This window comes from Xenopus laevis, chromosome 6L, assembly GCF_017654675.1.
Source record: "Xenopus laevis strain J_2021 chromosome 6L, Xenopus_laevis_v10.1, whole genome shotgun sequence".
Taxonomy (NCBI): Eukaryota; Metazoa; Chordata; class Amphibia; order Anura; family Pipidae; genus Xenopus; species Xenopus laevis.
In genome coordinates, this window is record NC_054381.1 from 3,751,789 (window position 1) to 3,776,171 (window position 24,383).

At 43.2% G+C, this 24,383-nt stretch overlaps 3 protein-coding genes across 8 annotated transcripts in view; all 3 read right to left on the bottom strand.

Moving 5' to 3' along the window:
* The window catches only part of LOC108719524 (gastrula zinc finger protein XlCGF57.1-like), a 385,853-nt gene that overhangs the window by 349,397 nt on the left and 12,073 nt on the right, over positions 1-24,383 (bottom strand). The window lies entirely within an intron of this gene.
* Positions 1-24,383, bottom strand: part of znf214 (zinc finger protein 214) — a 210,501-nt gene that overhangs the window by 54,481 nt on the left and 131,637 nt on the right.
* On the bottom strand, positions 20-19,541 carry LOC121394797 (oocyte zinc finger protein XlCOF6-like). Of its 6 annotated transcripts, none has more exons than XM_041566865.1 (5): positions 10,439-10,545; positions 9,814-9,927; positions 8,996-9,103; positions 8,079-8,192; positions 20-2,937 (listed from the first exon to the last, which is right to left on the bottom strand). In XM_041566865.1, the coding sequence occupies exons 2-5, from the start codon at positions 9,914-9,916 to the stop codon at positions 1,067-1,069; spliced, it is 2,196 nt and encodes a 731-aa protein (XP_041422799.1). In that variant the 5' UTR covers positions 9,917-9,927; positions 10,439-10,545; the 3' UTR covers positions 20-1,066. The 6 variants fall into 6 exon arrangements, with proteins under 6 accessions (XP_041422799.1, XP_041422797.1, XP_041422796.1 ...); XM_041566863.1 differs by having other exon boundaries at positions 8,996-9,106; XM_041566862.1 differs by having other exon boundaries at positions 8,079-8,225; positions 8,996-9,106.

A 24,383-nucleotide genomic window follows, 5' to 3' on the forward strand; every position in this document is an offset into this window, starting at 1 on the left:
ATAGAATTTGGATTTCATGTTTAATTTGAAAAGGACTTTTATTATACAGATTTTTGTGTCTGGGTGACAGAACCACTTTAACAGAAAACCATTTCCCCTATACTGGGCAGGAATATGGGTTCTCTCCAGTGAGAGTTCTATGAAGAACTTGAAGGATGCAGTTTTCAGTAAAAACTCCACATTCTATACAGGTGGAAGGTTTCTCTAAAGTGTAAATTCTCTTGTCAGTAAAAAACTTTCCCCACATTTGAAAAACATTTGTGAAACATTTCTCCCAAGTGTGTTTTTTTTTTTGGGGGGGGGGGGGTATGCGAAAGCTACTCCTTTCTCCCACACTCTGTACAAGTGAACATTTTCTCTCCAGTGTGAATTTTTTAATAATGGTCTTTATGATGATTTACAGTATATTTTTAATTTATAGTGAATACAAACCTTAAGTTTAGGTAGGATTTTGAGTCCAATGTCCCTGGTATACTTATATTGCTGGGCCAACATTCCATAGCAATAGTCTAGTTGGCCAGGAAACATCTTTAAGAATGAGTAGACAGACCTGGTTGAGGAGATATAAAGTTCCTCCTGATCTTTTAGAAATTCTTCAACAATATTGTACAGGACAGCATTTGGAGTTAGAGGTCTCCTCAGAGATTGACTATAGAAGAAACACTCAATGTTTGGTCAATAACTTCACCTCAGACCCATGAGTGTGTCAGGAATTTGGATCCTCTGCTTTGTTATCAGGAAGGTCAAGCACCAAAGGTTGTGAGGTTCCATCATGTCTGTTGAACTGATGCAGAATTGACCATCTCTGTAAACACTTCATATTAAGCCGAGTGAATCTATTTAATTGTACTATTACTTGTGTGTGTGTAAGTTATTGCTCACTGGTAGTTCATCAGAAGGCTTAATCATTGGTCCTTTATATTTGTATTAATATTTTTTATTAATATTCATTGATAAAATGATTAATAAAGGTTCCTCCCTTTATTACAAAGTCTTTCTCCTCTACGTGATCTGCTTGTTGCACAGAATGTATTTTCAAGTCAGACTTTTGTCACATTAGCCACATTCAAAGGGTTTTTATGTGAATCATTTTGTGTAAGTTGAGATTGCCCTTTTGAAAAAAGCTTTTACCACATTCTGTACAGGTGAATGGTTTCTCTCCAGTGTGAATTCTCTTATGTCTCTGAAGGGAGCCCTTGTCATAAAAAGATTTCCAACATTCTGTACAGGTGAATGGTTTGTCTTCTGTGTGAGTTCTTCTGTGTTGAAGAAGGGACTCCTTTTCTTCAAAGCTTTCCCCACATTCCGTACAGGAGAGCAGTTTCTCTCTAGTGTGAATTTTCTTATGCCTCTGAAGGGAGCTCTTCAAAGAAAAATATTTCCCACATTCTGTACAGGTGAAGGGTTTCTCTCCTGTGTGAGTTATTCTGTGTTGATGAAGGGATGCCTTTTCTGTAAAGCTTCTCCCACATTCCGTACAGGTGAATGGTTTCTCTCCAGTGTGAGTTCTTTGGTGCCTTTCGAGTTTTCTGCTTTCCGTAAACTTTTTCCCACATTCTGTACAGGTGCAAAGATTCTCCCCAGTGTGAGTATTTCTGTGTTTACGAAGGGTGCCCTTGTCAGCAAAGCTTTTCCCACATTCCGTACAGGTGAATGGTTTCTCTCCAGTGTGAGTTCTTATGTGCCTTTGGAGTTTAACCTTTTCCGTAAACTTTTTCCCACATTCTGTACAGGTGCAAAGATTCTCCCCAGTGTGAGTATTTCTGTGTTTACGAAGGGTGCCCTTGTCAGCAAAGCTTTTCCCACATTCCATGCAGGTGAATGGTTTCTCTCCAGTGTGAGTTCTTTGGTGCCTTTGGAGTTTTCCATTTTCTGTAAACTTTTTCCCACATTCTGTACAAGTAAAAGGATTCTCCTCAGTGTCAATTTTCTGGTGCATGTCAAGGGTGCCTTCTCTAGAGAAAGTTTTCCCACATTCTGTACTGGTGAATGGTTTCTCTGCAGTGGGATCACTTTGAACACTGGCCGTAACAGAAACATTTCCCCCAGATTCAGAAGAGGTGAGATTTTTCTCTCTGGTGTGAATCTTCTGATGAACTCGCATGTTGCTTTTTTGCAAGAATTGTTTCCCACAGTCGGCACATGAATATGGTTTCTCCCCTGTGTGAAGTCTTGTGTGTTGAATAAAACTAGTGATGAAAGAGAAGTTTTTGCCACATTCTGTACAGGTGAATGGTTTCTCTCCAGTGTGAACTCTCTCGTGGGTTTTAAGATTGATTTTGTGAGAAAAACATTTCCCACACACTTTACATTTAATTGAGTTTTCCCCCATGTGAACTGCTTGGTGCACACGCAGCTTTTCCAGATCAGAATAACTTTTCTCACATTCGTTACAAGAGAAGGGCTTGTGTTTATGAATCATTTTGTGCACCGCAAGATTGTTCTTCTGAGAAAAGCTTTTCCCACATTCAGTACAGGTGAAAGGTTTCTCTCCAGTGTGAGTTCTCTTATGCAGTTGAAGGCCGCTCTTGTTAGTATAACTTTTCCCACATTCTGTACAAGAGTAAGGTTTTTCTCCGGTGTGAAGTTTAATGTGGTTTCGGAGGGTTTGCTTCTGAGTAAAACCTTTGCCACATTCTGTACAGGTGAATGGTTTCTCCCCTGTGTAAGTTCTCTGATGTTCAGGAAGGTTCCCTCTGTCAGTAAAACTCTCCTCACCTTCCATACTAGTGAAAGGAGTCTCTCCTGTGTCGGTTCTCACTAGTGTCCCACAAACGTGGGTGACTTCACTATTTAAAGGGAAGGTTTCCCCACATTTACTGCAGATAAAACCTGATCCATCAGAGCTTGTTAAGCAATCGCCAGATCTTGTGCCGGACTCCCAGTCAGTCTCTGGTTTGGGCAGTTCAGAACTGTGCTCAGCCTTCATGTTCCCACCTAATAACAACAAAATGATGAATAATATATGAGGGCTGGTTTCATTATGGTGTGAAAATAACTATTAATAAGAACCACTGATCTGTTCCACTTCTGCAGAACACCAAGCAAAATTTAGGCTTGTGAAGATTATACATTAAACATAAAGTTAAAACAATCTTTTTTTGTTATCTATGGTAAGGAAGCTAAAAGTTACCTTAAAGGACAACCAAAACATTAGTAAAGCTGTATGATAAGGCTGTTAGACTAAGCACTTTCAGAGCAGAAATATTCCCGTATCCCTGGACATTGGCACCAGGTCCTCCCCCCTTTACAAGTTAAATAGAAACATTGGAGTCCTAGAGAATATTTTTTTTAAAAACATTGGAGGCAGGGGCATTAAGAGTATTAAAATAATACATTGGTGACCAGGGGTTTAATAAAATTTAAAAAAAACACATTGGTATTCAGTGGAACTGAACTCGTGCCTTCAGGACTTCAACTTCGGCTCCTTTCATGGCTTCGGTCTTTTCGACTCTTCGGGACTTCGACTCTTCGGGACTTCGACTCTTCGGGACTTCGACTCTTCGGGACTTCGACTCTTCGGGACTTCGACTCTTCGGGACTTCGACTCTTCGGGACTTCGACTCTTCGGGACTTCGACTCTTCGCAGGTGCAGCATGGCTTCAGCGCTGTCAAGGGGGGCCCAGTAATTTATAAAAGTGCAGCACAGCCAGGCCCCCCTTTAGGCCCAGTACAACAGAACCCCCTGTGCCCCCCTGATGGCGGCCCTGACACACACTCTGATGTGAAAGTGAGTACAGGATTCCCATGACTTCATGAGCTTCCAGACTACCCGAGCCAGCCTTGAGTCATAGAAAAAATAATTCTATATTACTGTGCCCCCTTCAGGGTCTCTGCTGTCCTGCCTGCTATGATGACGCAATTGCAAATGGAGCTACTCGTGCGTCATCTATAACACCCGCCTGGGGTCAGGGGAAGTGATTTTTTTGTGAAAATGTTGAACCCGGAAGCCTAAATGACTTCCTCAAGATGGGGGCCATGTTCTTCCAAACAAGCGGTAAATATGCCTGACGATTCTCTAATGTAATATGCACATTGGTGAGCTGATAATGTAGTGATCGAAGGCATCGGTATGTGAACTTTTAAGAGAGATTTTTGGCTTTCGTTCTCCTTTAAAGCTGCTCTGCTCATGAGAAATTCATGCAAAAACATACAGTTGTTCATTTCCCGATTATATCTCTATTTCTTTAGCTTTGTCTTTTTCCTTCCCCCTCCCCCCAAAAAAAGGTCAAGGAAAATATCACTCATTTTTCCGTAGATGTCTACTTTGAAATGACTATTAGTATGTGAGCTGTGACATAGTAACATAGTAAGTCGGGTTGAAAAAAGACACAGTCCATCAAGTTCAACCTTAAGTCTATATATAACCTGCCTAACTGCCAGTTGATCCAGAGGAAGGCAAAAAATCCCCAGGGGATTTTAACACATATCTAGACCCATCCATGGATAAGCTTTCCCCCTCTTGATAAAGAGCCAGAGATGGCTTGAAACGTTGCTACTATTGGTCTGTGCCGTGTTTAAATAAAGGCCTTTTATTACATTAATAAGGTGATGTTCTTGTCTCCATTGAATCTTCTACGGTGTGGGGTGGTCACCATTGAACGTGCACCAGAAACAGTGGAGGAGTTGTGTGCTGACACAGAATCACTCATTTAAGCTTTCCCCCTCAACAACCTCTCCCTCGAAACTGACAGATTGACTCCAGGCCTACAACGTAACCAATGTCTGGCACTGGAAACCCCCAAATGTTAGAGAAGACACTTGTCGTTTGGCCACACACTGTCCCGTATAAATCTAATATTCACATCCTTAGATCTTCTCACAGAAATAAGAGATGTTTAAGTTTCTCCCTCGTGCAATATCAGATCATGCACATATACAGATACACCAATCACCCCAGAGCAAACAACGGAGACTCTCCCCAATATGGCTTAAATATGGCTTAAAAACCAAACATTTATAGAAGACTCTACTGCGGCTTTACAGAACTACTGGACAGAAAATGCTCCACAAACCCAAGCACTAGCTGTGAGGCCAGCAAAGCAGTACTACTAGGGGCGTAATATCATCTATCACTAAAGCGCAAAGTATTACCAAAGAACAATTAACTAATCTTTGTGCAACACAAGCTGAGCAAGACTTCACCGACGATCCAACCCCGCAATACACCCTAAATCTGTCACGGCCCTTAGACAAGTAAAACTACTTAGGCTAAACCTCACCAAACAAACAACTTTTATACTCCACCAGTAGAGCCTTGGGAGACAAAAATAGCAAACGTCTGGCCTTTTTAGCCAAAACAATGGACCAGTCCACAGCTATTCCCAAAATAGTTACCTGACAAGGCCTGAAATTTTGGCTCCCCCGGAGATAGCGGAGGTATTTAAAACATTTTACGTTGCCTTAAACGCATCCAAAGCTCACTACACTAATGATGTGCTGCACACTTATCTAAATAACATTACCCTTCCACACTTAACCCAACATCAAACCAAATATTTACACAATATTTATACAAATGACACAATTAGAAGTGCCATGTCTACAGGGAAATCCCCAGGACCAGACGGATATGAAATTGAATGGTAAAGACTTCATATAAAGCAGTTAAGCTCCCCATAAACGCGACGATTCTTCTTGCCGAACGACCAATTTTAGCGAAGTCCGACCAATCCTTCGAAAATTATCGTGCGGTTAGTGGGATTTGAACGATCGAACATCTTACGATTTTTCGGCCGACATCAGGAAATTGATCGGCCAGGTCAAAAAATCTTTGTGGGTCCCAGTGCAATGTATCAATGTCTGCAGGGCCAAGCAGGCAGCTCCCCTTTGTTTTCCTGGTAAATTGGTAATTTTAGTTGATGGTCAATTCGTACGAGAAGATCGTGGTCTCACAATCAGAATCTGATCTTTTAAAAATCTCAACATCTATGGCCAGCATTAGTCTCTAAACTCCTAGATACATTTATTTATGTATATGAACATTTTCCACTTCCTCCCTCATTCTCAAAAGCAACAACCATAGTGTTACCCAAACCAGGTAAAGATAACACTATTTGTGCATCATATACACCAATATCTCTCTTCGACTCTGAAATTAAAATCTTAGCCAAAATTCTAGCAAGAAGACTAATAAAAACCATCGCCTCGCTGGTACATGCAGACCAATCAGGTTTCATTCCCTCTAAATCAACGGCAATTAACATACACAGACAAACAACACATGACAATGGGGAAACAGGGGTAGTGGTATCCCTAGACACAGCCAAAGCGTTTGACTCCATTGAGTGGCCATTTCTATGGGAAGTACTATCAGGACTAGGAATTGGCCAAGGTTTTATTAAAAGGGTTCACCTAATGTACAGTAAGACCATAGCCAGACTTAACTTAAATGACGTCCTATCCACCCCCTTCAATTTATCCAGAGGAACAATGCGCATGCACCGGCAGTCACGAAGATTTCGGAAGTTTTTGTGACTTTCAGCGAACGCGCAGTTGTTTGGGACCGGAAGAATCCTCCAGCTGCGCATGCACCGAAACGCGTTCACTACACAAATGATATCGAAGAAAAGAAGATGGCTGCTGTGAACTCCTGAGGACAGAATCTGCACGGAGGAGTAAGTAGAAAGTTAGAGGCATTTGCCCGGGGTACCAGGTAGGCTGGGGGGGGGGGAAAGGTCTTTTTAGGGTGGGGGTATTCAATTAAAGGGGTTGAATTTTCCTTTAAGAATTACTCTAGATACAATCTCTACAATTGGGAAATTTTCTAGCCTACAAATTAACCGGGACAAATCCCAAATCTTTCCACTAACCACACAAGCGCTGCAGGCAATAAACCCTACAGTCAACCTTAAAACCATTGGCACCTTTGAATGTCTAATCGGAACTGTAATACATAAAGACCCAACCAAATGTATCTCTCTCAACATATAACACACTAGCAAGATGCTCCACCCTACTTTAACCCAAATTGGCAGAACATTTGCAAGAGGGTAGTTCTTCCCAAATTCTTATACTTCTTCACCAGCTCGCCCAGTTATATACCAAATCTATTTTACAGATAATTGACCGCACTCAAGCGGAGTTTATATGGGCCCAGAAAACTTCTGGAACGACATTGCACTCCCCTATAACACAACTAGGCCTAGTAATGCCCAACTATGCAAACAATCCATGCAACAACAACGCAAACAATCCATGCAACAACAACGCAACAACAACGCAAACAATCCATGCAACAACAACGCAACAACGCAAACAATCCATGCAACAACAACGCAAACAATCCATGCAACAACAACGCAACAACGCAAACAATCCATGCAACAACAACGCAAACAATCCATGCAACAACAACGCAAACAATCCATGCAACAACAACGCAACAACGCAAACAATCCATGCAACAACAACGCAAACAATCCATGCAACAACAACGCAAACAATCCATGCAACAACAACGCAAACAATCCATACCTCCAACTGGAAAACATTTGACAAACCAGCTTCTCTGTTGAATTATACTTCTGCTCCATTGAATCACTACATCATGCTCTTTACAGGCCCAAAAAATCCCAACCCTTCTTAATTCCATTACTAGATGCCACAAAATAATGATGGGCAATTCTTTACAAATCGACTAATAAAGAAAACTCTCTCCCACCAGACGTACCCCTGTGGCACAAAGTCTCCCGAAGCAACTTTGTCAGATTTGGGGGGGACTTCTGGGAAGGAGTGGGAGTCAAGCAACTCCAACAAATAACGCAAGTGGGTATCTTCAAAACCCTAGATCAGTTCCAACAAAGAAATTTGAAAAAATATGGACTCGTTGGCTGGACTCACCCACAACAACAGTCCAATAAGTCTATTCAAGAACACTCCAACCTCTTCATGTCTAACTCTCCTTCTTTCTTCTATTGAATTGTTATTAATGAAATTTAATAAAAAGTTACTATTGAAAAAAAAAAAATGTGCCAGGGGAACTTACACTGATACCCGTCTCATTCATACCTGTCTCACTGGCACAAGCAGGGGGGTAATTACTATCAGTGTTACACACACACTCCCTGTCTACTTACCCCCATCACTAACTGGTACTGCTAAACTTTCCACTGGGGTCACATGATCTTCAGGGTCCGATTCTTCCTCCTTTATCTTTATCTGTAATATTTCTGATTCAGCCAATGGGGAAGCTGCCAGTAAGGAAGAGACAGGTGTGAGTAAAGCTGGGAGTAAGGAAGAGACAGGGGTGAGTAAAGCTGGGAGTAAGGAAGAGACAGGGGTGAGTAAAGCTGGGAGTAAGGAAGAGACAGGGGCGAGTGAAGCTGCCAGTAAGGAAGAGACAGGGGTGAGTAAATCTGGGAGGAAGGAAGAGACAGGGGTGAGTAAAGCTGGGAGGAAGGAAGAGACAGGGGTGAGTAAAGCTGGGAGTAGGGAAGAGACAGGGGTGAGTAAAGCTGGGAGTACGGAAGAGACAGGGGTGAGTAAAGCTGGGAGTAAGGAAGAGACAGGGGTGAGTAAAGCTGGGAGTAAGGATGAGACAGGGGTGAGTAAAGCTGGGAATAAGGAAGAGACAGGGGTGAGTAAAGCAGGGAGTAAGGAAGAGACAGGGGTGAGTAAAGCTGGGAGTAAGGAAGAGACAGGGGTGAGTAAAACTGGGAGTAAAGAAGAGACAGGGGTGAGTAAAGCTGGGAGTAAGGAAGTGCTTGTGTTAGATGAGAAATACTTCATACAGGCTTTATAGGGGTTATGGGCAAATCTTTCTATAGAAACAGAAGCTGCTCATTCTTCTGCACCTAATGAGCCTCAGTTGTACCCAGCCCAAGCCCCACCCACAAATACTGCCCCCCCAGCCCAAGCCCCGCCCACAAATACTGTCCCATCATCCCCCTCTGCCCCCACAGCAAACCCAGAGCTTTCCTATTAACCCTGAATGTCCCATAGAGAAGCCTGTGCTGTGTATAACATGTCTTATTAATAGAGAAACGTTACTCACCGGCCCTAGGAACGGGATCCATTTCCCTCTTTATTGTGTGCAGGTAATATTCATAGTCTGGTTCTTCCTCCTTTACCTGTAATACTTCTGGTTTTAGCTCTAGGGAAGCTGCTAGTAAGAAACAGACAGGGATGAGTAAAGCTGAGAGTAAGGAAGAGAGAGGGGCAAGTAAAGCTGGGAGTAAGGAAGAGACAGGGGTGAGTAAAGCTGGGAGTAAGGAAGAGACAGGGGTGAGTAAAGCTGGGAGGAAGGAAGAGACAGGGGTGAGTAAAGCTGGGAGTAAGGAAGAGACAGGGGTGAGTAAAGCTGGGAGTAAGGAAGAGACAGGCGTGAGTAAAGCTAGGAGTAAGGAAGAGACAGGGGTGAGTAAAGCTGTGAGTAAGGAAGAGACAGGGGTGAGTAAAGCTGGGAGTAAGGAAGAGACAGGGGTGAGTAAAACTGGGAGTAAGGAAGAGACAGGGGTGAGTAAAGCTGGGAGGAAGGAAGAGACAGGGGTGAGTAAAGCTGGGAGTAAGGAAGAGACAGGGGTGAGTAAAGCTGGGAGTAAGGAAGAGACAGGGATGAGTTAAACTGGGAGTAAGGAAGAGACAGGGGTGAGTAAAACTGGGAGTAAGGAAGAGACAGGGGCGAGTAAAGCTGGGAGTAAGGAAGAGACAGGGATGAGTTAAACTGGGAGTAAGGAAGAGACAGGGGTGAGTAAAGAATTCTACTGGGAATTATGTCTGTGGGGCAGAACCTCCTGCTGGGGTTTAACCCCTCCTGTCCCTCCAGAGCTGAGCTCGGTGTAACCACATGTGTCCTACGCAAACGTTACTCACCGGCCCCAGGAACCGGATCCATTTCCCTCTTTATTGTGTCCAGAGGATCCTCAGTGTCCGGCTCTTCATTCTCCCATTTCCCCTCTAACCTCCTTGTTTCCATCTCTGGAGAACCTGACAGCAAGGAACACAAACCCACCATATAAAGCTGCCTGTGGGGATCCCCCCTCTCATATCACTACAATAAATACATGTTGTACTGGGACCAGTTTATCCCCCAGTCCCACAGTCTCCCCTCTCTATCAGTCCCTGCAGCAGGATTAACCCCCAGTCTCCCCTCTCTATCAGTCCCTGCAGCAGGATTAACCCCCAGTCTCCCCTCTCTATCAGTCCCTGCAGCAGGATTAACCCCCAGTCTCCCCTCTCTATCAGTCCCTGCAGCAGGATTAACCCACAGTCTCCCCTCTCTATCAGTCCCTGCAGCAGGATTAACCCCCAGTCTCCCCTCTCTATCAGTCCCTACAGCAGGATTAACCCCCAGTCTCCCCTCTCTATCAGTCCCTGCAGCAGGATTAACCCCCAGTCTCCCCTCTCTATCAGTCCCTGCAGCAGGATTAACCCTCAGTCCCACAGACAGTACAGAAGCGGCAGTAAAAAAAAAGGGAGAAGAGGGAAAATCACTTACGCAGCAGGCCAGGGACACAGGAAACAGGAAGTAGTTACAGGAAGGTTCAGCCTTTCCCTCTATCAGGTCTGGGTACAGAGAGAAGCAGAAAGATCTCACCCCTTCCCCTGGGAAGGCAGCTCCGCCCTTTAGCCAATGAGCTTGTTTGGTTTGAGACCAATGAAATGATTGTGTGTCAGAGTTGTCCCTACTGCACAGACACGGCCATGTTGCTGGTGGGCAGATGCTAATCAGGAGAGCTGGCAGTGCAGGGTCAGTCACACGTGGGCACCAGATTAGAGACAAATGGGATTTGAGTGTCAGTTAAAGGGATGTGTCTGATGAGTTTTACTGTTTGTGAGAGGAAAGAGAGTGAGACTGTTGTTAAACACTCAGGTCTATATAACTGTATAGTTGTATTTCTATAGCAGAACTAAAGGGAAGATTGAGTGTTGATATTTAATACTCGCTGGCTAATACTATGTGGGTGACAGATAAAGGCAACACTTGTTACTGTGCTGGGGCAATAGAAGAGGCACAGCCTGTCGGGGGCACATAACAAGTATTGGGGTGGGGTCATTGTATCGCTGCGCCGACGGTGATGTCACAAAAGGGGCGGGGCAGTTAATTAATTCAGCCGACAGTGTGAGGTCGAGGCAGGGAGACCTGAAGATGTTTTACAGTAGTTGCTCCAAACCTGCCCGGTGCAGACCTCACAACATGTTGGAAACAGAAAAAGGGTGAAAAAGATTTGGTGCACATAGTGTGGTGAACATTTTTGACCACGCCCATTTTTGTGACCACACCCCCTAATTACCATGTCCATTTTACAAAATTTGGCAGGTTATGAAAGACTGAACACATTTCTGTAATTTTTATGTGGTATTACAGTTTTGCTAATGAAGGTGAATTGCCCATTAAGCTTTGTAAGTTCTTATCTAAAACCGTTACAAAAGTATGTTAAGTATGTATCATGGGCTCTATGCCAAGAGCCAATTAAGTTAGAAACATTGTATCTTTTTCTGACATTTCAGTGCAGCAGATGAAAGAGAAACTAGGAACATATCAGTACATATCCAGGACTGCAGGTTGAGCTGTCAAAAGTGGGACTGTCCTGCTCAAAATGGAAAGGTTGGGAGGTATTCCGCCCAACCCGTGGGTAATGACATGGCTCCTGCTGATTTAGGCCAACACATCACTCATTTCCAGCCTCCCCTGTGCAAGTTCTCAAGGTTGCCATGTCTCTGGCCTCTATCAGAGCTGAAAAACGAGTGAGTGACGTCACAATCTCAGACTTTCCCAATAATACAGGACATTCAACAGGTGTTTCAGGACTGTGGGCAGCCAGGTGAAAATTAGGACAGTCCTATGAGATGGGGGATACATGGGACACAGACTGGGGCGCATTTATCAACACTGGCTACATTTTTGCACAGGCAGTTACCCATAGCAACCAATTCACTGTAGTAACTACTGAGGAAGCAGACCCCGCAGCTGCGGGGGGCCCGGAAGGGATTTTACTGAAGGGTTATATTTTAGCAGTGGTGTTTAAATAAACTACTTTATTACGCTTGTGCTCCGCCTCTGCTCCAATACAGGTGTGCTCTCCCTCCGTCTGGCGGAAGGAAGTCCCCGCCTACACGACTGCATCATCGCACAGAAATGGAGGGAGAGGCGGAGATTTACAGTAATTGGCTGCATTGACTGGGCCCGCCCACAAGTCCCGCCCACAGAGGGATATAAATGAGCTGCAGAGAGTGCAGAGACTAAGTGCAACTAAACTGGTTAGAGGGAGGGAAGAGTTAAATTATGAGGGGAGACTGACAAGGTTGGGGTTGTTTTCTCTGGGGGAAAAAAGGCGCTTGTGAGGGGACATGATTAGACTTTACAAGTACATTAGAGGACATTATAGACAAATAGCAGGGGACCTTTTTACCCATAAAGAGAATCACGTACCAGAGGCCTCCCCTTCAGACTAGAGGAAAAGAAGTTTCATTTAAAGGAACAGAGTAGGGGGTTCATCACAGTGAGGACAGTGAGGTTGGGGAATGCACTGCCGGGTGATGATTCAGTTAATGACTATAAGAGGGACTTGGATGATTTCTTGGACAGACATAATACAAAGGCTATTGTGATACTAAACTCTATAGTTAGTATAGATATGGGGATATATCATTTATGTGACAGTAGGGAGGGCTGTGTGTATGGGGCTGGGTTTTCATTTGGAGGGGTTGGACTTGATGGACTTTGTCTTTTTTCAACCCAATTTAACTATGTAACTATGTAACAGCATCAGGGAAGAACTGTTTTGCCTTGTTAAGTGTTCATAGAGACTGTCCTTTATCTTATTATTAAAATCATTTTTAGTATGGTGTATCTAATAGTGAATGAAGCAAGGCCAGAAAGTGACACAACGTGGGGCATCAGAGCATGAATATAATGTACCACTCAGTCAGCTTGTTTTAGCTGTGTAGAAGGTAACATTAATTAGGATGAGTTGAGGGATTATATGTATTTTTGCAGGAGGGACCTGTGATTTCTAGTTACGCCATTGATCCAATCAGTGAACAGCTTTTTAAGGCCAATGGCAAGTAGAACAATGAATGCAGCAATTTCCCCAATGTTAGAGACCCAAGTATCTCAAGTGGCTGAATTACACAGCGACACGTACAATGTACACCTCCCAACACTTTGGAAATAGAAATAGGGACAAAAAGATTTGAAAAAATTGTGCCCACGCCTATTTTTGACCACACTCCCTAATTATCATGTTAATTTTACAAAATTTGGCAGGTTGTGAAAGTCTGAACACATTTCTGAGGTTTTTATGCGTTATTACAGTTTTGCTAATGAAGGTGAATTGCCCTTTAAGCAGCACTGTTTCCCCCAGAGACTTGCTTATCCTAAATTGTTTCAATTGTTTCTCACTTATCTTAAATTGTTACAAATGTATCAGCTGACACGTATTCTGGGCTCTCTGCCAAAAGCCGATTAAGTTAGAAACTTTGTATCTCTTTCTGGCTGTTCAGTGCAGGAGATCCAATAAAAAGTAGGGACATTTCAGTAACAATCCGGGATTGCCATTTGTGCTGTCAAAATCGGGACTGTCTCGCTAAAAACCTGACAGTTGGGAGGCATGGTAATGTAGTAGTTGAACTATAGCTAAACAGATCTACAATCAGCTATAAAATGTATCAGGGTCATCACTATAGTGTGGCAATAAGGTAAAGTTGTGCAACTTCAAATTGCAGACTACACTTTTGTGAAAAAAAGTCATGCAATTGCCCTCCCTGCCCCTAATTTACATATGCAAATTAGGATTTGGTTCGGCTGGGCAGAAGGATTTGGCCGAATCCTGCTGAAAAAGTCAGAATCCTGGATTCGGTGCATCCCTAGTATCTATTGGACTAAACAATTCTCCAAACAGACGTGACCATTGTGCATCAAAAGCCAAAACTATTTTATAACCAAAAAAAAAATGATGTTTGTAAAGAGTAGTTTTCCATCATTTAATGCAGGTAAATGGTTTCTCTCCAATGTGAACATTTCATGTATCAGAAAGCTGTGATGGTGCCAGGCTGTGCGAGGACATGAGAATAGGGTAGGACTTACACACACAACTATTTTAGGGAATGGTTGTATTGCAGTATGGCAACTTCCACACATTATACATTTCCTTTGAGTTTCAATGGTAGCCAGCCTGCGGTTTTGGTTCAGATGATGCCAGGCTTGGGCACTGCTACTGCTGCTCATTGGAACATGTGGGTACAGTTGTGATTGTTACTGCTGGGCAGACTCTGTGATCTTCCATGTGTGAAAAGACAATTTGGCAGCCGCCTAAATGTGGCCACACATGATAAGATCCGTTTGTTTGGTGAGGTCCCCAAACAAGTGGAATTTACCCCGTTATGCCCACCAATGGCAGGGAGATATCACGATAATCCGAACATTCAGCCTTAGGGCACTGAAGGGTCATAGGATGGTATCAACTAGCCGATACAGGAAAAATTGAAGGAAAAATCAAACCTGCCCGATTAATATCTAACTGATTCTTGGCCTGATATCGATCGAGGAGACCCTTTGGAAGCCCCCACACATGAGCAGATTAGCTACCCAATTGGTTTAAAGGACCGATATCGGCAGTTTTACTCTTCCCCTGTATGGTCACCTTTAGTCAGTCCTGTCGTAAATGCAGAACAGGGACTGATTCTTTCTGCCAACCACAAAGGCAGTTTCTAGAGGGGACAATCACATGCCATTTCCATTATAGGTACCACTACCAGTAAGGGCCTGCACTCACTGTAGGACAGGAACCAATCAGCAGCTAGCAGGACCTGATAGGGAACTGAAGCCCGTCTGTGCTTGTGATTGTGATTGGGCTGTGATTGGCTGTCCCCCTCCTACTGTGCTTCTGGCAGAGACCATTAGCACACACCCACCCCTTATTTTAAATATTTAAAATATGAATGGATTTCTACAGTAATACATCAAGTGGTTTATTGTCATGGAATTTTCCTTCTATCAGCTCATTTACAAAGCAGGGGCCCCTCCATAAGACAGAACACTTTGTTTTTATGGGTTAAGGGATTTTCATTTTTTTCTAGCTGATTAATTCATAATAAATAGTGATTTTTCTTGTATTGTGATTTGGATAATACATAATGCTAATTGGAGATTTAGTCTCTTCTTTTCTCTTTTGTATTACAATTGTGGTAATTACACACAGTGAAACCCCTACAGGTGTAATTGCTAATCTCTTACCCAATGCCAGTATTACTATGTGCCCTGCCCTGGGGTAGTTTTCCTTTAGGGAAAATGGCGCCATATTATCCTTTTATCTGGGCAACTGCTGTACCACTTAATACTTAATACTAGTGCAGAGGAAGTCTGAAAACCTGCCCAAGTCACAGGGGATGCCTGGGAAGCAGGAAAAATATGGCAGCCATCCATCCATCCGTAAGTGATTACATCCTACCAAGTCAGCTTCCAACAGTATTATAATGATATAATTGGGTCTATTAAAAGGAAGCCTTCATTAAATGGAATCTATGCTTTCATCAACCAATTTACCTTCCCCTGACACAAGGGTCCCACCCCCTCTTGCTTCTTTTTATTTTCCATTTCTCTCTCTAACTCTGGTCAAAGAATCTCGGTCTCTATAGATAATGAGAAAGCCTTTGATTCTGTGGAGGGGAAGGATCTATATACAGTATTATGGCTATTAAATAATAAATCTGTATAATAATCTATATGTTGCCACCCAGTGTCTTCTCCTTTGTATCATCAGCCTCACTCTCTTCTGAAATCCAAGTACTGGCACCAGATGCCCCTCAAGATTTCCATCTCAGTGCTTCAGCATGCCCAAACATTATATTAGCAGCTTCATATTCTGTGAGACTGGGTTCAGGTATGTTCTTTGATGGCGTCTTAATTGTATTAGTTATTCTCTGATACTCACTGAGGACACATAAGTAGCTTCAATAATATCAACCAAAATGCCTGACGTTACAGAGGTTTGGGGGAAGACGAGTCTAATGAATCCTCCCATGGCTTTGTGAGAACATACCGACTTTTATTGGACTAAACATTTCTCCCAGCTGAGGAGAGGTGGCACATTTGCCCATCACAAGCCAAGACAATTTTTTAGCCAAAAACTTTCTTTTTATAGCCACAACAAAGTAATTATTAATATTACACATTGTGTACTGGTGAATGGTTTCTCTCCAGTGTGGAATTTTTATGTTTGTGAAGGGAGCCCATTTCAGAATATGTTTATCTACGGGAGAAGGGTTTCTCTCCAGTGTGAATTCTTTGGTGCATTTGAAGTTTACCTTCTCAGCAAAACTTTTGCCACATTCTGTACAGGTGGAAGGTTTCTCTCCAGTGGGAATTCTCTTATTTCTTTGAAGGGAGCTCTTCGCAGTAAAGCTTTCCCCACATTTCTTACATGTGAAACATTTGTCCCGAGTGTGAATTTTTTGGTGTATGCGAAGGCTATTCCTTTATTTAAAATGTTTTAAAATATACCCGCACTCGGTAGAAATGAACATTTTCTTTCCAGTGTAAATTTTTTATAATGGTCTTTATGATGATTTACAAAATATTTCTGATTTATAGTGAATCAAACCTTAAGTTTAGGCAGGATTTTGAGAGTTATTTGAGTCCAATGTCCCTGGTATACTTATATTGCTGGGCAAACATTCCATAGCAATAGTCTAGTTGGCCAGGAAACATCTTTAAGAATGAACAGACAGAGGAGATACAACATTCCTGCTGATCTATTAGAAAAACTACAACAATATTGTACATTGTCAGCATTAGAGGTCTCTTCAGAGCTTGACTATAGAATAAAGACTCAACATTTGGTTAACAACTGTAGGGAATCCGTGCAAAATCATTGCACTTATCCCTGTTAGGGCAGAGAGCCTGTTTCTGTGTGCTGTAAGCTGTTACCTAGCAACCAGCTATTCAGTGATCTCAGTGCAACAGGAAGTGACACAGCAGCTAGTGAGTGGCTGACAGGAAGAGGAAGTCACAGAGACTGGCAAAAGAAGAGAGCCTGGCATAGAGAGCAGCATGAGAGGCTGCACCACAAGTATTCATTTGGATCAGGCTGGCACAGGGAAGCCACGTACTGTGCCTGGAGAGACAGAGAGTGTGAAAGGAATCCAGACTGGAGGAACAAACAGCAGGAGATTCCTATCTGAACATCCAAAGGCGCTGGTAGTCTCACTGTATGACTGAATGTGCTGGATTCACCTAAAGAGAGCTCTAAAGTATCCAAAGAGGATTTGTGAGTATCTTGTATAAAGGGACAGTACCCTAAAGAGCGCTGAAGATAAACAGACTGTGTATTAAAGGACATTAAAGGACTTTTTTCTTAGTTAGCTAGACAGATTGGCCTAGCAAGTTAGTTGTGTGTGTTATTACTGTATTCCTAGTGGGGCCACCCGTAGGTGCATTTCCGGATCCCACTAGGTGGAGACACTGCGCTAGTAAGTACCAGTTACCCAGTCTCTCCCAATACCACTGCGGAGTGGCTCAGGTTCGTCCCATGTCATCAGGTAAGCGCCATGCGTGAAGTGTAACACCGACAAAGGGGTTTCGAAAGGGTTACATAACTTTGACTCTAACCCATGAGTGTGTCAGGAATTTGGATCCTCCGCTTTGTTATCGGGAAGGTCAAGCACCAAAGGTTGTGAGGTTCCATCATGTCTGTTGAATTGATGCAGAATTGACCATCTCTGTAAACACTTCATATTAAGCCGAGTGAATCTATTTAATTGTACTATTACTTGTGTGTGTAAGTTATTGCTCACTGGCAGTTCATCAGAAGGCTTAATCATTGGTCTTGTATATTTGTATTAATATTTGTATTAATATTCATTGACAAAATGATTAATAAAGGTTCCTCCCTTTATTACAAAGGCTTTCTCCTCTACATGATCTGCTTGATGCACAGAATGTATTTTCATGTCAGACTTTTGTCACATTAGCCACATTCAAAGGGTTTTTTTTGTGAATCATTTCGTGTGACTTGAGATGGCCCTTTTGAAAAAAGCTTTTACCACATTCTGTACAGGTGAAAGGTTTCTCTCCCGTGTGAATTCTCTTATGTCTCTGAAGGGAGCTCATGTCAGAAAAACATTTCCCACATTCTGTACAGGTGAATGGTTTCTCTCCAGTGTGAGTTCTTCTGTGTTTATGAAGGGACCCCTTATCTGCAAAGCTTTTCCCACATTCCATACAGGTGAATGGTTTCTCTCCAGTGTGAATTCTCTTGTGTCTTTGAAGGGAGCTCTTCTCAGAAAAACATTTCCCACATTCTATACAGGTGAATGGTTTCTCACCTGTGTGAGTTCTTCTGTGGTGTTGAAGGGACCCCTTTTCTGTAAAGCTTTTCCCACATTCCGTACAGGTGAATGGTTTCTCACTGGTGTAAGTTCTTTGGTGCATTTGGAATTTTCTGTTTTCCGTAAACTTTTTCCCACTTTCTGTGCAGGTGAAAGGATTCTCCTCAGTGTAAATTTTCTGGTGCATGTCAAGGGTGCCTTCTCTAGTGAAAGTTTTCCCACATTCTGTACTGGTGAATGGTTTCTCTGCAGTGGGATCACTTTGAACACTGGCTTTAACTGAAACATTTCCCCCAGATTCTGAAGAGGTGAGAGCTTTCTCTCTGGTGTGAATCTTCTGATGAATTTGAATGGTGTTTTTTTGCAAGAATTGTTTCCCACAGTCGGCACATGAATACGGTTTCTCCCCTGTGTGAAGTCTCATGTGTCGAATAAAACTAGTGATGAAAGAGAAGCTTTTGTCGCATTCTGTACAGGTGAATGGTTTCTCTCCAGTGTGAACTCTCTCGTGGGTTTTAAGATTGTCTTTGCGAGAAAAACATTTCCCACACACTTTACATTTAAACGACTTTTCCCTCATGCTAACTACTTGGTGCACACGCAGCTTTTCCAGATCAGAAAAACATTTCTTACATTCGTTACAAAAAAAGGGCTTGTGTTTATGATTCATTTCGTGCACCACAAGATTACTCCTCTGAGAAAAGCTTTTCCCACATTCAGTACAGGTGAAAGGTTTCTCTCCACTGTGAATCCTCTTATGCAGTTTAAGGGTGTTCTTGTCAGTAAAACTTTTCCTACACTCCGTACAGGAGTAAGATCTTTCTCCGGTGTGAAGTTTAATGTGGTTTCGGAGGGTTTGCTTCTGAGTAAAACCTTTCCCACATTCTGTACAGGTGAATGGTTTCTCTCCTGTGTGAGTTCTCTGATGTTCAGGAAGGTTCCCTCTGTCAGTAAAACTCTCCTCACCTTCCATACTAGTGAAAGGAGTCTCTCCTGTGTCGGTTCTCACTAGTGTCCCACAAACGTGGGTGACTTCACTATTTAAAGGGAAGGTTTCCCCACATTTACTGCAGATAAAACCTGATCCATCAGAGCTTGTTAAGCAATCGCCAGATCTTGTGCCGGACTCCCAGTCAGTCTCTGGTTTGGGCAGTTCAGAACTGTGCTCAGCCTTCATGTTCCCACCTAATAACAACAAACAGGAGAGAGCTGAAGGGGAATATAGATCATCTGTAAGGAACTGTTGTATTAAACATTAAGGTAGAAGTCACATTGTTAAAGGAGACATATAGTTTTTTTTTTATTATATCCAAAATATTATATAGGTAATAATGAATAATATATGAGGGCTGGTTTCATTATGGTGTGAAAATAACTATTAATAAGAACCACTGATCTGTTCCACTTCTGCAGAACACCAAGTACAATTTCGGCTTGTGAAGATTATACATTAAACATATAGATAAAATAATCCCAGTTACAACATTAGAAGGGGATAAAATAGCAATGGATTATATTTTTCTTTTCCTCCTTTTTTGTTATCTATTCTATGGAAGATAAAGGTTACCTTAAAGGTAATGTCACACCTGGAAATTCGGGGAGATTTAGTCGCCTGACAACTAATCGCCTCTTATTTGGGGTGACTAATCTCCCAGGACTGCTTCCCCATTTCTTCCGCCTGCTACAATGGAAAATCACCTGCTGCACGGCACTCGCTGCGCTTCGCTTTCCAAAGTCGCCTGAAGTTTCCTGGTGAGGCTGCAGCAGGCGTTGTTTCATTGTAGCAGGCGGAAGACACGGGGAAGCAGTTCGGGGAGATTAGTCGCCCCAAAGAAGAGGCGATTAGTTGCCAGGCGACTAAATCTCCCCGAATCTCAGTGTGTCTTTACCCTAAAGGACAAAACCAAAACATAAGTAAAGCTGTATGATGAGACAGACAGACTGAGCACTTAATTAACTTAGAGCAGAATTAATCCAGCGTCCCTGTTGTGTAGAAACTGCACATACAAGTTTATAATGTGCGCACAAAATACATTATTTATGTACATAGCAAAGAGGGAACATTGGCTTCAGCATAGATTCCTGTGGCATTGCCAGGGAAACTCACACTCATACCCGTCTCACTCATACCCGTCTCACTCATACCCGTCTCACTCATACCCGTCTCACTCATACCCGTCTCACTCATACCTGTCTCACTCATACCCGTCTCACTCATACCTGTCTCACTCATACTTGTCTCACTGATACCCGTCTCACTCATACCTGTCTCACTGATACCTGTCTCACTCATACCTGTCTCACTCATACCTGTCTCACTCATTCCTGTCTCACTCATACCTGTCTCACTCATACCTGTCTCACTCATTCCTGTCTCACTCATACCTGTCTCACTCATACCTGTCTCACTCATACCTGTCTCACTCATACCTGTCTCACTCATACCTGTCTCACTCATACCTGTCTCACTCATACCTGTCTCACTCATACCTGTCTCACTCATACCTGTCTCACTCATACCTGTCTCACTCATACCTGTCTCACTCATACCTGTCTCACTCATTCCTGTCTCATTCATACCTGTCTCACTCATACCTGTCTCACTCATACCTGTCTCACTCATACCTGTCTCACTGGCACAAACAGTAACTGAAGCAGGAAGGGGTGGGACCCTTACTATCAGAGGGGGATCAGCTGGTTGATGAAAACAAAATAAAAGCGCAGATTCTGAACTCGTATTTTTCATCTGTTTACACAAATGAAGAACCAGTAAGTGAAGGTTTCCTTCTTAACACTCCCAATTCTAGTAATACAACTAATGATGCATGGTTCACACAAGAAGAAATTCAAAAGAGACTTGAACAGGTTAAGATTAACAAAGGTCCAGGGCCAGATGGTATTCATCCCAGGGTAATTAGCGAGCTTAGCTCTGTGATTGCCAAACCTCTTTACTTAATTTTTCAGGATTCATTGAGATCTGGTATTGTGCCAAGAGACTGGCGAATTGCTAATGTGGTGCCTCTATTCAAAAAAGGATCCCGTTCTCAGCCTCAAAACTATAGGCCAGTTAGTCTGACGTCAGTATTAGGAAAGCTTTTCGAAGGGTTAATAAAGGATAAGATACTGGACTTCATAGCAAATCATAATACTATGAGTTTGTGCCAGCATGGTTTTATGCGTAATAGATCTTGCCAGACTAACTTAATTTCTTTTTACGAGAATGTAAGTAGAGACCTCGATTCTGGGATGGCAGTGGATGTGATTTACTTAGACTTTGCTAAAGCATTTGATACAGTGCCACACAAAAGGTTACTGGTTAAATTAAGGAATGTTGGCCTGGAACATAGTATTTGTACCTGGATAGCGAACTGGCTAAAAGATAGACTACAAAGAGTGGTGGTAAATGGAACATTTTCTAATTGGACCAGTGTTGTTAGTGGAGTACCGCAGGGCTCTGTACTAGGTCCCTTGCTTTTCAACTTGTTTATTAATGACCTGGAGGTGGGCATTGAAAGTACTGTTTCTATTTTTGCAGATGATACTAAATTGTGCAGAACTATAGGTTCCATGCAGGATGCTGCCACTTTGCAAAGTGATCTGTCTAAACTGGAAAACTGGGCAGCAAACTGGAAAATGAGGTTCAATGTTGATAAATGCAAGGTTATGCACTTTGGCAAAAATAATATAAATGCAAGTTATACACTAAATGGCAATGTGTTGGGAGTTTCCTTAAATGAAAAGGATCTAGGGGTCTTTGTAGATAACACGTTGTCTAATTCTGGGCAGTGTCATTCTGTGGCTACTAAAGCAAATAAAGTTCTGTCTTGCATAAAAAAGGGCATTAACTCAAGGGATGAAAACATAATTATGCCTCTTTATAGGTCCCTGGTAAGGCCTCATCTGGAGTATGCAGTTCAGTTTTGGACTCCAGTCCTTAAGAGGGATATAAATGAGCTGGAGAGAGTGCAGAGACGTGCAACTAAATTGGTTAGAGGGATGGAAGACTTAAATTATGAGGGTAGACTGTCAAGGTTGGGGTTGTTTTCTCTGGAAAAAAGGCGCTTGCGAGGGGACATGATTACACTTTACAAGTACATTAGAGGACATTATAGACAAATGGCAGGGGACCTTTTTACCCATAAAGTGGATCACCGTACCAGAGGCCACCCCTTTAGACTAGAAGAAAAGAACTTTCATTTGAAGCAACGTAGAGGGTTCTTCACAGTCAGGACAGTGAGGTTGTGGAATGCACTGCCGGGTGATGTTGTGATGGCTGATTCAGTTAATGCCTTTAAGAATGGCTTGGATGATTTTTTGGACAGACATAATATTAAAGGCTATTGTGATACTAAACTCTATAGTTAATATAGGTATGGGTATATAGAATTTTAATTAAAAGTAGGGAGGGGTGTGTGTATGGATGCTGGGTTTTCATTTGGAGGGGTTGAACTTGATGGACTTTGTCTTTTTTCAACCCAATTTAACTATGTAACTATGTAACTATGTAACTGTTATCAGTGTTACACACACACTCCCTGTCTACTTACCCCCATCACTAACTGGTACTGCTGAACTTTCCACTGGGGTCACATGATCTTCAGGGTCCGGTTCTTCCTCCTTTATCTTTATCTGTAATATTTCTGATTCAGCCAATGGGGAAGCTGCCAGTAAGGAAGAGACAGGGGTGAGTAAAGCTGGGAGTAAGGAAGAGACAGGGGTGAGTAAAGCTGGGAGTAAGGAAGAGACAGGGGTGAGTAAAGCTGGGAGTAAGGAAGAGACAGGAGTGAGTAAAGCTGGGAGTAAGGAAGAGACAGGGGTGAGTAAAGCTGGGAGTAAGGAAGAGACAGGGGTGAGTAAAGCTGGGAGTAAGGAAGAGACAGGGGTGAGTAAAGCTGGGAGTAAGGAAGAGACAGGGGGAGTAAAGCTGGGAGTAAGGAAGAGACAGGGGGGAGTAAAGCTGGGAGTAAGGAAGAGACAGGGGGGAGTAAAGCTGGGAGTAAGGAAGAGACAGGGGGGAGTAAAGCTGGGAGTAAGGAAGAGACAGGGGGGAGTAAAGCTGGGAGTAAGGAAGAGACAGGGGTGAGTAAAGCTGGGAGTAAGGAACCACAGAAGAGTCTCCCTGTAAATAATTGAACACTAATGAATACTGGCTACTTACTCCCATTAGTAAGTGGAACTGCTGAGCTTTCCTTTGGGTTCTGATCATCTCCACAGTCCAGTTCTTCTTTCTCTGTCTTTATCTGTAACATTTCTGCTTGTGCCTCTGGGGAACCTGCCAGTAAGTAATGGGCAGTGTCATGTAAAGCTGGGAGTAAGGAATTCTACTGGGAATTATGTCTGTAGGGCAGAACCTCCTGCTGGGGTTTAACCCCTCCTGTCCCTCCAGCAAAGCTGAGCTCTGTGTAACCACATGTGTCCTACACAAACGTTACTCACCGGCCCCAGGAACGGGATCCATTTCCCTCTTTATTGTGTCCAGAGGATCCTCAGTGTCCGGCTCTTCATTCTCCCATTTCCCCTCTAACCTCCTTGTTTCCATCTCTGGAGAACCTGACAGCAAGGAACACAAACCCACCATATAAAGCTGCCTGTGGGGATCCCCCCTCTCATATCACTACAATAAATACATGTTGTACTGGGACCAGTTTATCCCCCAGTCCCACAGTCTCCCCTCTCTATCAGTCCCTGCAGCAGGATTAAGCCCCAGTCTCCCCTCTCTATCAGTCCCTGCAGCAGGATTAACCCCCAGTCTCCCCTCTCTATCAGTCCCTGCAGCAGGATTAACCCCCAGTCTCCCCTCTCTATCAGTCCCTGCAGCAGGATTAACCCCAGTCTCCCCTCTCTATCAGTCCCTGCAGCAGGATTAACCCCCAGTCTCCCCTCTCTATCAGTCCCTGCAGCAGGATTAACCCCCAGTCTCCCCTCTCTATCAGTCCCTGCAGCAGGATTAAGCCCCAGTCTCCCCTCTCTATCAGTCCCTGCAGCAGGATTAAGCCCCAGTCTCCCCTCTCTATCAGTCCCTGCAGCAGGATTAACCCCCAGTCTCCCCTCTCTATCAGTCCCTGCAGCAGGATTAACCCCCAGTCTCCCCTCTCTATCAGTCCCTGCAGCAG